General features: G+C 41.9%; 1 protein-coding gene across 4 annotated transcripts in view; it reads left to right on the forward strand.

Annotated features, from left to right (window-relative positions):
• The window catches only part of FRMPD4 (FERM and PDZ domain containing 4), a 739,093-nt gene that overhangs the window by 711,402 nt on the left and 12,689 nt on the right, over positions 1 to 15,002 (forward strand). For all 4 annotated transcript variants that reach the window (XM_077296709.1, XM_077296712.1, XM_077296710.1 and 1 more), the window contains 4 exons: positions 4,523 to 4,642; positions 5,119 to 5,255; positions 5,987 to 6,113; positions 14,808 to 14,897. In XM_077296709.1, the coding sequence (XP_077152824.1) occupies positions 4,523 to 4,642; positions 5,119 to 5,255; positions 5,987 to 6,113; positions 14,808 to 14,897 (474 nt within the window). The remainder of the gene's footprint in view (positions 1 to 4,522; positions 4,643 to 5,118; positions 5,256 to 5,986; positions 6,114 to 14,807; positions 14,898 to 15,002) is intronic.

Here is a 15,002-nt window from a genome sequence, read left to right on the forward strand (position 1 = left end):
CAGACAAGTTCATTGGATTAAGAGAGCAGCTGCTAAAAAGCCATTACAAAGCAGCAAACAGATATTTGAAACTGCTGGTGCCTCTGGAGTCCCTTGAACCTCAAGGTGTAGGCTCCTTCAAAGGCTTGCTGTGGTGCATAAACCTACTATTCGGCCACCCTTAAACAGTGTTCACAAGCAGAAATTGTTGCAGTGGGCTCACACATACATGAAGACTAATTTCCAAACTTTCTTGTTTACTGATAAGTGTTGAGCAACCCTGGATGGTCCAACTGGAGTAATGGATGGTTGGTGTATGGCCACCATGTCCCAACAAGGCTGCAACAACAGCAAGGAGGTGGAGGAGTCATGTTTTAGGCCGGAATCATGGAGAAACAGCTGGTAGGTTCCTGAAGGTGTGAAAATGACCTCTGCAAAGTATATAGAGTTTCTGACTGACAACTTTCCTCCATGGTATAAAAAGCAGAAATGTGCCTTCAGGAGCAAAATCATCTTCATGCTGACAATGCCCCATCTCATGCTGCAAAGAATACCTCTGAGTCATTGGCTGCTATGGGCATAAAAGGAGATAAACTCATGGTGTGGCCACCATCTTCCCCTGACCTCAACCCTATAGAGAACCTTTTTAGTATCATCAAGAAAAAGGTCTATGAGGGTGGGAGGCAGTTCACATCAAAACAGCAGCTCTTGGAGGCTATTCTGACTTCATGCAAAGAAATACAAGCAGAAACTCAATGGATGCAGGAATTGTGAAGGTGATATCAAAGAAGGGTTCCTATGGTAACATGTAACTTGGCCTGTTAGGATGTTTTGGCATTAAATAGCTTTTTGTTCAGTGAATGTAACCTCCTAATGCTGCAAATTCCACAAATGAGCATTTTCAGTTCTTTAAAACATATCAAATGTTTAGAAATTCTACTGTGCCTAATAATTTGGAACAGTGCGTTTTAAGTTTTTATTCATTTTGGAGATTATACTGTTATCATTGGGAGGTTTATTCAATAAAATTCGATGTATACTCTAACGGGTGATGACTTTTATTAGACTGACTGTCATTTGCACCAACCATTTAGGAAAATCAGAGAAAAATGTAATTTGCATAATAATTTGGAACACAGTGTACATATATATATATATATATATATATATATATATATATGCAGTACAGACCAAAAGCTTGGACACACCTTCTCATTTAAAGATTTTTCTGTATTTTCATGACTATGAAGATTGTAAATTCACACTGAAGGCATCAAAACTATGAATTAACACATGTGGCATTATATACTTAACAAAAAAGTGTGAAACAACTGAAAATATGTCTTATATTCTTGGTTCTTCAAAGTAGCCACCTTTTGCTTTAATGACTGCTTTGCACACTCTTGGCATTCTCTTGATGAGCTTCAAGAGGTAGTCACCGAAAATGGTTTTCACTTCACAGGTGTGCCCTGTCAGGTTTAATACGTGGGATTTATTGCCTTATAAATGGGGTTGAGACCATCAGTTGTGTTGAGCAGAAGTCTGGTGGATACACAGCTCATAGTCCTACTGAATAGACTTAGAATTTGCATTATGGCAAGAATAAAGCAGCTAAGTAAAGAAAAATGAGTGGCCATCATTACTTTGAGAAAAATTGGGAAAACTTTGAAAGTGTCCCCAAGTGCAGTTGCAAAAACCATCAAGCGCTACAAAGAAACTGGCTCACATGAGGACCACCCAAGGAAAAGAAGACCAAGAGTCACCTCTGCTTCTGAGGATAAGTTTATCCAAGTCACCAGCCACAGAAATCACAGGTTAACAGCAGCTCAGATTAGAGACCAGGTCAATGCCACACAGAGTTCCAGCAGCAGACACATCCCACCCCATCACCACCCATAATCCCACCCCCCACCCCATCACCACCCATAATCCCACCCCCCACCCCATCACCACCCATAAACATCATCACCCATAATCCCACCCCCCCAACCCATCACCACCCATAATCCCACCCCCCGACCCCATCACCACCCATAATCCCACCCCCCACCCCATCATCACCCATAATCCCGCCCCCCAACCCCATCACCACCCATAATCCTGCCCCCCCACCCCATCATCACCCATAATCCCGCCCCCTACCCCATCACCACCCATAATCCCACCCCCCACCCCATCATCACCCATAATCCCGCCCCCCAACCCCATCACCACCCATAATCCTGCCCCCCACCCCATCACCACCCATAATCCCGCCCTCCACCCCATCACCACCCATAATCCCACCCCCCCACCCCATCACCACCCATAATCCCACCCCCCCACCCCATCACCACCCATAATCCCACCCCCCACCCCATCACCACCCATAATCCCGCCCCCCACCCCATCACCACCCATAATCCCGCCCTCCCACCCCATCACCACCCATAATCCCACCCTCCCACCCCATCACCACCCATAAAACATCACCACCCATAATACCGCCCCCCCACCCCATCACCACCCATAATCCCACCCCCCACCCCATCACCACCCACTCATAATCCCGCCCCCCACCACATTACCATGCATAATCCCGCACCCCCACAACATTACCACACATAATCCCGCCCTTCCACAACATTACCACACTTAATCCTGCCCCCCACATCACACTCGCTAATACCGCCCCTGCACAGTAGCTCCGCCCCACCACATCACCACACATAATCCCACCCCCACCACATCACCACATAATCCCGCCCCCCAACACATCACCACACACAATCCCACCCCCACCCCATCACCATGCATAATCCCGTCCCCACCACATTACCACAAAATTCCGCCTCCCCACCACATTACCACGCATAATCCCGCCCCCCACCACATCACCACGCATAATCCCGCTCCCCCACCACATCACCATGCATAATCCTGCCCCCCACCACATCACCACAGATAATCCCGCCCCCCCACAACATTACCACACAATCCCACCCCCACCACATTACCACACATAATTCCGACCCCAACACATCACCACACACAATCCCGCCCCCCCACCACATTACCACACACAATCCCGCCCCCCACCACATCACCACACATAATCCCACCCCCACCACATCACCACACATAATCCCGCCCCCCCACTACATCACCACACATAATCCCGCCCTCCCACCACATTACCACATAATCCCCCCACCACATTACCACACATAATCTCACCCCTCACCACATTACCACACATAATCCCGCCCCCCATCACATTACCACACATAATCCCGCCCCCATCACATTACCACACATAATCCCGCCCCACCACATTACCACACATAATCCCCCCACCACATTACCACACATAATCCCGCCCCACCACATTACCACACATAATCCCGCCCCCCATCACATTACCACACATAATCCTGCCCCACCACATTACCACACTTAATCTCACCCCACCACATTACCACACATAATCCCACCCCACCACATTACCACACATAATCCCGCCCACCATATTACCACACACGATCCCATCCCCACACCACATTACCACACATGAACTGTTAGTTTTTGTTTAAGAAGATTCTGTCTCATAGTTGAAGTCCACCTATGATAATAATTACAGACTTCTCCATTCTTTGTAGGTGGAAAAACTTGCAAAATCATCAGTGTATCAAATATGTATTTTCCCCACTGTATATATATTACAAAATCATTAACATAATGAAAATAAGACACAAAATGAGATTTATTGTTGTTTCTTATCAAAAAAAGATGTCAGCTAATAACACATTTACATGTCTACATGTGGAAGTGAGTGAACCTATATCCGGAGTCGTGTTGCAGTTTTTCTCCGGTACTTAATTAAAATGCTGCATAGATATTGATGGAGGAACCATGATGTCCAGTCCATCAATTGTTGCACCACACAGATCCCAAGGACCAAATTCTAACAAATCATGTAATCTTATGATCCAACCATCGATCAGCACCTCTGGGGAGATAATGAGAAGATGAGAAGGCAACTGATTAATGTTTTCATAAGTTTTGAAATTACCAGTATATGTGATCTGATGAGTTACATCAGGCCCAAAAACCTGCCACAGAGACAGCACAAGACAGCTTGAAATTGAACGTGTATTTCCTGGTACTTGCTGGAGGTGTTCTGCCGCGTGCAGAGGCTCTGCTCAGAATTCAGCCCCATTGTCATTTAATGGGGGTAATTCGGCATCAAATAAGTAGTGTATGACGTATTTCCGGTGCAGACTTTTTCTGCTGTTCAGGCAATAATCTGTGCAGAAAATGTCAGTTGCATATACAAGTAAATAGTAACGGAAATGCCATTCATATGCATTGAATGTGGATTGCACATAGCTTTTCGTCGTCTCGTAGAAAAGCATCCTTGGTGCACAAAGGTCTGAATAAGAGTTGAATACATCAAAAATATTGTTACTATTATTTAGAGCAATAGATTAATGGTTGTAATTATGTACATCACCTTTAGGCCTCAATTACACACAAATCAACTAACACTGGTGTATATACCTAGGTGACTCAAAGACCCAGCTCGCATATGATGAGATGCCTGTTCAGAATTAGCTTTGTTCCAAAGGATCCGATAGACTTACTTCGGAGGGATCCTGTTGCCTTTGAATATTTATATGTGCAGGTAAGAGATCATCTTCTTCACACTAGCACATGTTCAAGATCCTGTATGGATTTAGTCAGAAGAACCTAAGTGTCGATATTGTATAGTTGATGCTGACTACCATTTACTAGCGACTAGGTAAAACAGCAATATTTTCTTTTCGGATGTTCTACATAACATAAAATAGAGTAGTGGACCTTTTCGAAATGTCAAGTTTCTAATGTAAATCATTAAAAATGAATAAGCTATCATAGAAACTGGATGCGATCTTAGTAGATATTGTTCCTATCCATTGCTCAGCCATCATAGGCACTGCTGTACGACATTGATGTTTCAATCACACTTCTCTTCAAGCCCATGGTGTACTTTATTAAGACTTTTGACAGTGATTATACTTATTATGCATTTTATCTCAGTTTAAAAACGTCCATTTTAAAATACCGCATGATATTGTCTGGAATTCTGAGCCTAATGCCCCATCTGTTGGTCAATTGCAGAGCTGCAATGATGTTGTTCAAGAAAGATTTGGACCAGAGCTGAAATATGACATTGCGTTGAGATTGGCAGCATTGCAGATGTATATTGCAACTGTTACCACGAAGCAAACACAGAAAATCTCATTGAAATACATTGAGTAAGTATCCTTAAAATTTAACTCGAGAGTCCAAAGTAATTTTTATATTGTACTTTATATTATGGAAGAAGCCACATATTCAACATATCTGTATGTCAGTATGTATAGGCGGTAGGAAGTCTTGTCTATATTAATTGATTTTGCCTTTCTAATGGATAAACATTATTTATTGACACTGATATTTAATAAATGGGTTTCTTCACTTTGACAATTCTACTACGTGCCCTATCAATAGATATGGGCATCTTATAGGAGGTTAGGTTGATAACTAGTGATGAGTAGTGATGAATGAATGTGCTCTGATAAGGTGTTACCTGAGCATACTCAGGTGCTACCCGAGTGTATTCGGCATGCTCAAAAAATATGTTCGAGTGCCTGTGCCTGCCTTTTTCGTGGCAGTTAGACAGCCGTAACACAAGCAGGGGTTGCCTGTTTGTCAGACAATCCCTGCATGTGTTGTGGCTGTTGAGCAGCCATGAGACATGCAGCCGCGGGGACTCAAACATATTTTTCGAACGCGCCAAATACACTCGGTTAGCACCCAAGCATGCTCAGATAACACCATATCCGAGCACGTTCAAGATAGAGCACAACTAAATGGCCATATGTGGTCACTTTATGGACCACCTGTGGGTAAAGGTTAAAAATGTGTAGCTTATATTACAATAGCTTTGCTTCATTAATTTAGATATAAATTAATAAGAATAAAAATAAAGTATTTTTCCCTCCAGAAAGGAATGGGGACTTGAGACTTTCCTTCCGTCTGCCGTTCTGCAAAGCATGAAGGAAAAGAACATAAAGAAGGCTCTGTCACACCTTGTCAAAGCTAATCAAAACCTTGTCCCTCCAGGCAAAAAGGTAAAGAATTTACATATAAGGCAAATGAACCTGTGAGTGTGCAAAACTGTGTATTACAGTATTTGCAAAGTGGACAATTCACCTTTCTCTTTCAGTCCAGAAATATGTGAAGGGATTAATTATTTTTTTATGCTTTAGCTTTGGGCATGTCTATATTATTAAACCAATTGAAACATCTTGCTTTGCCTGGAAATAGATAGAAATAGATAGAAATAGATAGAGACCGTCTCTGATATTTTAGCTATTGCTAAACTACATTTCCCATGACACACTACATTTCTCCTGATTGAGATAATACTTTCTTGATTGCTGAATGTTGACTATTTGTAGAGCTGTAGTTTGGTATTTTGTCACCTGGTGCCAGGCATATACACAATTAAATCCTCCCCGTCCATAAAATGTAACACAACATACATCACTGTACCACAAACTGTATCACTATATCAAACTCATATCTGCTGTATAACACACACACAATTCACACACATGTATACACATTACAAACACATAAATGCACACAAACTTACTAATTATGCATAGAAACACATATTTTCACAAACAATACATACACATACCCAATCCACATCTCCACTTCTACCCTTACTGCACCTGAAACCAGAACCCTAATAGCCCACTGTCGCCCCACAAATGCCCCTATATGTTAAATAAAACCTATGTGGCATCAGAGATAAAGCTGAAATCACAGTGTCACCCAATTATAGCCATTTCATAAGGTTATCAGTTAAATTTGTTTTGTAGTGATTCCAAGTGAAACACTACTAAGGGTATGTGCACACGTTGCGGATTTCTTGCAGAAATTTCCTGAAGAAAACCGGAAATTTTCTGCAAGAAATCCGCATTTTTTTTTGCGTTTTTTTTCCGTTTTTTTCGCGTTTTTTTAGCATTCTGCAAGCGTAATTAGCTTGCAGAATGCTAAAGTTTTCCAAGCGATCTGTAGCATCGCTTGGAAAACTGACTGACAAGTTGGTCACACTTGTCAAACATAGCGTTTGACAAGTGTGACCAACTTTTTACTATAGATACAGCTTATGCCGCATCTATAGTAAAAGATAGAATGTTTAAAAATAATTAAAAAAATAAAAAAAATGCTTATACTCACCCAGACATCTCCTCAGCGGCGTCCGTTCCTCTTACTATAGCTGGTCTGTGCGCACAGGACCTTCCGTGACGTCACGGTCACGTGAGCGGTCACATGACCGCTCACGACCAATCACAGGACAGTGACGTCATCGGCAAGGTCCTTCGCCGCACATCAGCTACAGGAACCGAAGCGACAGCGTGCAGTGGAGGCGGGAAGACATCGAGGGTGAGTATAGGACTATTTTTTATTTTAATTCTTATTTTTTGACCACTTATATGGTGCCCAGTGCGTGGAGGAGAGTCTCCTCTCCTCCACCCTGGGTACCAACCGCACATAATCTGCTTACTTCCCGCATCGTGGGCACAGCCCCGTGCGGGAAGTAAGCAGATCAATGGACCCCTAGGTGTGCGGAATCCCCTGCAATTCCGCATTTTAATGAACATGTTGCTTTTTTTTCCGCGATGCGATTTTTTCGCGGAAAAAAAGGCTACATTTGCACAAAAAATGCGGAATACACTTAAAATAATGGGAGGCATATGTAAGCATTTTTTTCGCGTTTTTATCACGTTTTTATAGCGAAAAAACGCGAAAAAAACGCGAAAAATACTTAACGTGTGCACATGGCCTAAAGGTCTTTGGTAACCACCAGGGAACTATCACAAACATTATCTTGCAGACAAAAGGCTATTGGGCATCATGTATACAGATGATCTGCTATACCTATGTGATTGTCAGGCTCACAGTAGCACTGAAACCAATCATTTGGGATGCTCAGTATGAATCTTGATGCATATCCTAAGGATATGCTATTAATATGTAAATTCTCCAAAGCTCCACTAAATCTATATTGTGAAATGTCCATAATACTATAATAACATAGATGTGCAAGGTAAATTTGTTTGAAAAGTAAGAGGTGATTTTTATGTGCTTTTGATAGCTGAAATCAGTAAAAATATAGAAAAAATTCCATAACATTCAGTTTTTTCACAAGCACTGACTCCACTTTTTCTTGCACCATACTTTAACCCCTTTGTGTGACTTTTAGTGAATGATTATGGTGTCATTAGATTGGTTAGAAATTCATGGACACTGTTCTGCGATTGGCTGCCGTGGGCAGAGATTTTCTTACCCCATCTTCCAAAGAGTGTGGTGTGGTGATGTCCTTAGCATCCAATCATAGAATATATTTCATTTTACCTCAGCAGTATAAGAAGTGAAAGCTGCATTGTGCTGTGATTGGTTGTTATGGGCAGTAAAGACATTGTTTTTTAGATATTGTTCATGAGAGTGTGGTGGTATACAAAGAAATCCTGAAAGCTGTGTTACTGCACACGGCAGCAAGTATGCTTCAGTACCTGTAGGGCATTCTGTGCACTTGAAGGAAAACTATGACACTTTAGACTTTATTCTCAAGAAACTTAACTACGAAGATTGAGGATGGTCGATATGTGGTCATCTTAGGCTTCTTTCACACTAGCGTCGGGCTCGGCCCGTCGCAGTGCGTCAGGCCGAGGTTACCGACGCTAGCGTTGTATACGCCGCACAACGGGGGCAGCGGATGCATTTTTCCAGCGCATCCGCCGCCCCATTGTGAGGTGCGAGGAGGTGGGGGCGGAGTTCCGGCCGCGCATGCGTGGTCGGAAATGGCGGTCCATCGGCAGCAAAAAACGTTACATGTTTTTTGCATCCGTCGGTCCGCCACAACACGGCGCAACCGTCGCGCAATGTGTCGCAAATGCGTCGCTAATGTTAGTCAATGGTGAAAAAACGCATCCTGCAAGCACTTTTGCAGGATGCGTTTTTTCGCCAAAATGACGCATTGCGACGTATCGCAAAAAACGCTAGTGTGAAAGTAGCCTTAAAGTTCTTTCTTTGCTCCTTGTGCAGCAAGTAGGATACATGAAGTACCAATTCTTTTTGTGTAAATGGGACAGCCAGGACAGGACTCATCACTGGAGCCAAAAAACATTGGCCAACAAGTACATCTTTGCAACCTGGACTCAAGAACATAATCTTGGACTAAAGCAGTTTGTGAATGCTCTACCGAAAGAATGAGAGACTTAAAAAATACTTGTGTACCAAGCTTCAGGGACTGTCCGAAGCAAAACTGAAGGAACCTTGGGTTGTCTGATGAATTTGGAGTTACATTTTTTACATTCCCACTTGGACTATTTCTAAAAATCTTGGTGCTGTTAGAGTAGAGAAATGAGAAAGATTTCATCAGCATATTAAGGAGATGGAATGATGATACCACGGTAGATGGAACATGAACCTGATGGGGGGACTACTGCTGGATGCTTCAGAGAGAAGATCCACAGGCCTTCTATAAGAGAAAAGATATCAAGATCAGCTTTGAAGAGGAAACGATAAGAAAAGATTCAAGAACTAATTTCCAATAAAGTTTCACAATGAATGTTCAGTCAATTTTTATATACAGTGGTGAAAATAAGTATTTGATACTCTGCCGAATTTGCAATTTTTACCATCTACAAGAATGGAGAGGTCTGCAATTTTTATCATAGGTACACTTCAACTGTGAGAGTCTGAATCTAAAAAAAAATCCCATTGTATGATTTTTACATAATTTATTTGCATTTTATTCCATTCTCCCATGCTTGTTCCGATCACTGGCAGAGCAGGGGAGAATGATGAGAGCCGTGTTCAGCACCCAATGCCTGGGAACAGCGCTTACTGTAACGCTTCTTCCCCAGCGCCAATGCGTGTCACATGCATGACATCAATGTGTGTTATGTGTATGCATGTGTGCTGGATGTTTTGTGGTCCGTTCTGACATAGAAAATGGACATGTCAGCGTGTTAGGCCCATGGACTCATGGTCCGTGGACAGACCTATTCACTTGAATAGGCAAATAGCGCTACGTTCCTCCCAAGTCTCTCCACATGGCTGCCCAATGGTATAAAATTCTGTGACACACCCATGGTGTCAATATGATCACTGCAACCCTAGATGAATTCACTGAGAGGTGTAATTCATAAAATGGGGTCACTTTTGGGGGTTTCTGCTGTTTTGGCACCTCATGGGTTCTCCCAGTGTGTCATGGCACCTGCAAACCATAACAGTAAAATCTGGCGCTCCTTCCCTTCTGAGCACTGACATGTGCCCAAACAGTGGTTTACCCCCACATATGGGGTATCGGCGTACTCAGAACAAATTGGACAACAACTTTTAGGGTCCAATTTCTCCTTTTACCCTTGGAAAAATACAAAACTGGGGGCTAAAATATAATTTTTGTGGAAAAAAAATAATTTTTATTTTCACGGCTCTTCGTTATAAACTGTAGTGAAACACTTGGGTGTTCAAAGCTCTCACCACACATCTAGATAAGTTCTTTGGGGGGTCTAGTTTCCAAAATGGTGTCACTTGTGGGGGGTTTCTACTGTTTAGGCACATCAGGGGCTCTCTAAATGCGACATGGCGTCCGATGTGAATTCCAGACAATTTTGCATTGAAAAAGTCAAACGGAACTCCTTCCTTACCAAGCTCTGCCATGTGCCCACTGCCACATATGGGGTATCAGTGTACTCAGGACAAATTGCACAATAACTTTTGGGGTCCAATGTCTCCTGCTACCCTTGGGAAAATAAAAAAAATTGGATCTGAAGTAATTTTTTTGTGAAAAAAAGTTAAATGTTCATTTTTTTTTTAAACATTCCAAAAAATCCTGTGAAGCACCAGAAGGGTTAACTTCTTGAATGTGGTCTTACGCACCTTGAGGGGTGCAGTTTTTAGAATGGTGTCACTTTTGTTCATTTTCTATCATATAGACCCCTCAAAATGACTTCAAATGTGATGTGGTCCCTTAAAAAAATGGTGTTGTAAAAATGAGAAATTGCTGGTCAATTTTAACCCTTATAACTCCTAACAAAAAAAATGTGGGTTCAAAAAATTATGCTGATTTAAGTAGACATGTGAGAAATGTTACTAATTAAGTATTTTGTGTGACATATCTGTGTGATTTAAGGGCATGAAAATTCAAAGTTGGAAAATTGCTAAATTTTCAAACTTTTCGACAAATTTCCATTTTTTTCACAAATAAACGAAAGTCATATCAAATAAATTTTACCACTATCATGAAGTACAATATGTCACAAGAAAACATTGTCAGAATTACCGGGATTCATTGAAGCGTTCCAGAGTTATAACCTCATAAAGTGACAGTGGTCAAGATTGTAAAAATTGGCCTGGTCATTAACATGCAAACCACCCTTAGGGATAAAGGGGTTAAACACACTCAGTCACTAGTAGCAAATCTGTTTCATCGATCAGAGGGTACATCCTTTTATAGCTTATCACTTATCAATGTAATCTGTAATTAAACCCATAAGTTCTCCTCCAATAGCAGGACTTTAATCAATTTTCATTAGTTTTATGATTCTGTTTTTCTCCTAAGTATTATCTCATTCTTGATTATCTCAGTGGACAGGTTGTCATACCAAAGTCCACCTAAGTGTTCTAAAACCTGCTGACAGGTGTGACTTATAGCACGTACACACATTAATCAGTATCTGTGATTCTTATATACAGTGTGTCCTTAAAGTCATGGTGCACTTTTGAACAGTCACAGGATCTATTTATAGTTTACATTTTGGCGCCCTTTCTCTGACCCAGTCATATCAGATCTGTTCATGAGAAGAGATAACAAGAACCAATGAAACAACGAAAACTAATTTCAGCTGTTGCTGAGCACCCAATCAGATTAGCCCCTGATAAACTGAACTCTGATTAATATACTGCCAGGTCTGTGACATCATGCAACCACAAGCTTATGACAGTTATGTGGTTTTCCATGCCAGTCGAGATGTGGATGATACAGAGGAAAGTTCAGTGTGTTCTGTGGCTCGCTAAATTCAGATCCGTGACCAAAGTGCTACGTGAATATCGGCGCGTTTATAACAAAGCGCCACCACATAGGGATAAGCAGTTGAAGGAAACTGGCAGTTTGGTGGAGAAACCCCGTTCTGGTAGGCCATCAGTCAGTGATGAGTCTGTAGAGGCTATATGGGATAGCTACCTAAGGAGCCCTAAAAAATCTGTGCGTGTGTGTGCTCGTCAATTACACCTAAGTAAGACTACAGTTCATAAGGTGCTAAAGAAACATCTTTGTTTTACGGGGTACAAATTGATGAGATCGACAATGATGCAAGATTTTTACAGAAGATTGTGTTTAGCGATGAGGCAACCTTCCATATCTGTGGACATGTTCATCGCCATAACTTCTGAATATGGGCTGCTGGACATCCTCATGCCTATGTTGAGTATGAACATAACACCCCTAAAGTGAACATGTGGTGTGGCCTGATGCATGATAAAATGATAGGCCTACTTTTTTTTCGCGGAGCGGTCTGTGACGGCAAGCACGTTTCTTGACATGTTGGAATTGTATGCAGTGCCACAATTTCCAGAAGGTGTCATCTTTCAACAGGACGGCGGTCCATCACACTACGCCACCATTGTTTGTGAGTTTCTGGATACGTCTCTTCATCAGGCAAAGACTAAAGGTACCATCACACTAAACGATATCGCTAGCGATCCGTGACGTTGCAGCGTCCTCGCTAGCGATATCGTTTAGTTTGACACGCAGCAGCGATCAGGATCCTGCTGTGATGTCGCTGGTCGCTGAATAAAGTCCAGAACTTTATTTGGTCGTCCGATCGCCGTGTATCGTTGTGTTTGACACCAAAAGCAACGATACCAGCGATGTTTTACTCTGGTAACCAGGGTAAACATCGGGTTACTAAGCGCAGGGCCGCGCTTAGTAACCCGATGTTTACCCTGGTTACCAGCGTAAAAGTAAAAAAAACAAACAGTACATACTGACCTGCGCGTCCCCCAGCGTCTGCTTCCTGCTCTGACTGAGATCCGGCCCTAAAGTGAAAGTGAAAGCACAGCGGTGACGTCACCGCTGTGCTGTTAGGGCCGGAGCTCAGTCAGTGTCAGGAAGCAGATGCTGGGGGACGCGAAGGTGAGTATGTACTGTTTGTTTTTTTTACTTTTACGCTGGTAACCAGGGTAAACATCGGGTTACTAAGCACGGCCCTGCGCTTAGCAACCCGATGTTTACCCTGGTTACCCGGGGACCTCGGCATCGTTGGTCGCTGGAGAGCGGTCTGTGTGACAGCTCTCCAGCGATCAAACAGCGACGCTGCAGCGATCGGCATCGTTGTCGCTATCGCTGCAGCGTCGCTTAATGTGACGGTACCTTAAAACAAATTCTGAAGAATCACATATTTATGCACAACATAGTATAGAAAAAAAAAAAAGGGGAAAAAAACCATGGATAAGCCAGGTGACATGAAGCAGAATTACCATGGGTGATAAACAGTTATGTCCATAAATATTGGGCCAATTCTTAGATAAGGATTGTTTTATTGTCCTGTGATTAGGGTCTCTGTTGTGATGACCCCACATGGTCTGATGGGCAAGTTCCTTAGTTGATGTAAAAAGACATAAATCCGTGTAACACATTCATTCCTGCAGTTAGAGTGTCAAAGGTCGTCATCAGTTTATATTCCCAGACTCTCCTGTCTTTCTGCGATTTGAAGTTACCTTTTAGTACAAGTAATTTCATGTCCATAATGTTATGATTTGGGAGACAGAAATGTATTGCCACAGGTATATCCATTCTTTTTTCTCTGTATGTATGTAGTCTCGAAAGCTTGCAGTTTGTTACCATCTTTTCAGTTAGCCATTAAAAGGTATCAACCACTGAGGACTCTCAATTCTAAATATTTTTCTATCTACTGGCTAACACGGAAACCAAGATATATTTCTTTCCTGTATCTTTTATTTGGAGCAGATTTCACATTTCTATCGTTTTATGTTGCTTTTCAGTGACTGGTCAAAAGTGCACCATGACTTTACAGACACACTGTATAATCAGCAAAGTGTCCATTTTGTCTGCAAGTGTTCAGTTTGGATATCTTCAATCAGTATACATATCCTTAACACTGATTGGGTTGAAAACTAAACCTAATTATCTAGTGATACATTCCCTTCTTCTTTCTTGTATCACTGCATATGTGGATATTAGAAAAAGTCATTAAAGGGTTAACAAAAAATATATCCTGCTGGTTGGTTGGGGTTCTGAGATAGGAGCTATTAAACCTCAAGGATGGGGTTGCAGATCCTGCCCTGAATGGAGTGGCGGTGCACATACTTAACCTCCACTCTATCAATTGTCTATGAAACAACCAAGTACAATGTTCTGCTTTGTCCCGTAAGTCCCATAGACTATGAATGAATTAGAGGAGGTATATGTGCTTTTCCACTGTATTCAAGACATGGCTGCAGAGCCCTGTTCTCAGGGTTCCAGAGCGCTATTCTTGGGATCCATAGAACAGAAAATAACTTGTTGTTTTTTTTGTAATAACTCTTCAACAACGGTTGTATCATATAGAATACTGTAGAGGACATTTAGGTTGTCACCCAATTTCATATTTTTTACAATACAGCCAAAGTGGCTAACCTAAATACTTATGCTGGTGGGTACTTTTTTTTCCTATTTTAACAACCTTTTTTATTTAAATAATGTGGATTTAAGCAGAAATGTATTTTATCTCTTCTCTTCACAGCTGTCTGCTCTCCAAGCCAAAGTGCACTATCTGAAGTTTCTTAGTGATTTACGCTTATATGGTGGACGTGTATTTAAAGCAAAATTGATTGTAAGTGCTTTTTAAGCAACAATTAGCTAAATATATTCAGATTTCTGGATTTTCTGTCATTAATTATGACTTCAATAAAAGTCTCATGTCATCATTCAGTATGAA

This window comes from Ranitomeya variabilis, chromosome 3 (assembly GCF_051348905.1).
Source record: "Ranitomeya variabilis isolate aRanVar5 chromosome 3, aRanVar5.hap1, whole genome shotgun sequence".
Lineage (NCBI taxonomy): Eukaryota > Metazoa > Chordata > Amphibia > Anura > Dendrobatidae > Ranitomeya > Ranitomeya variabilis.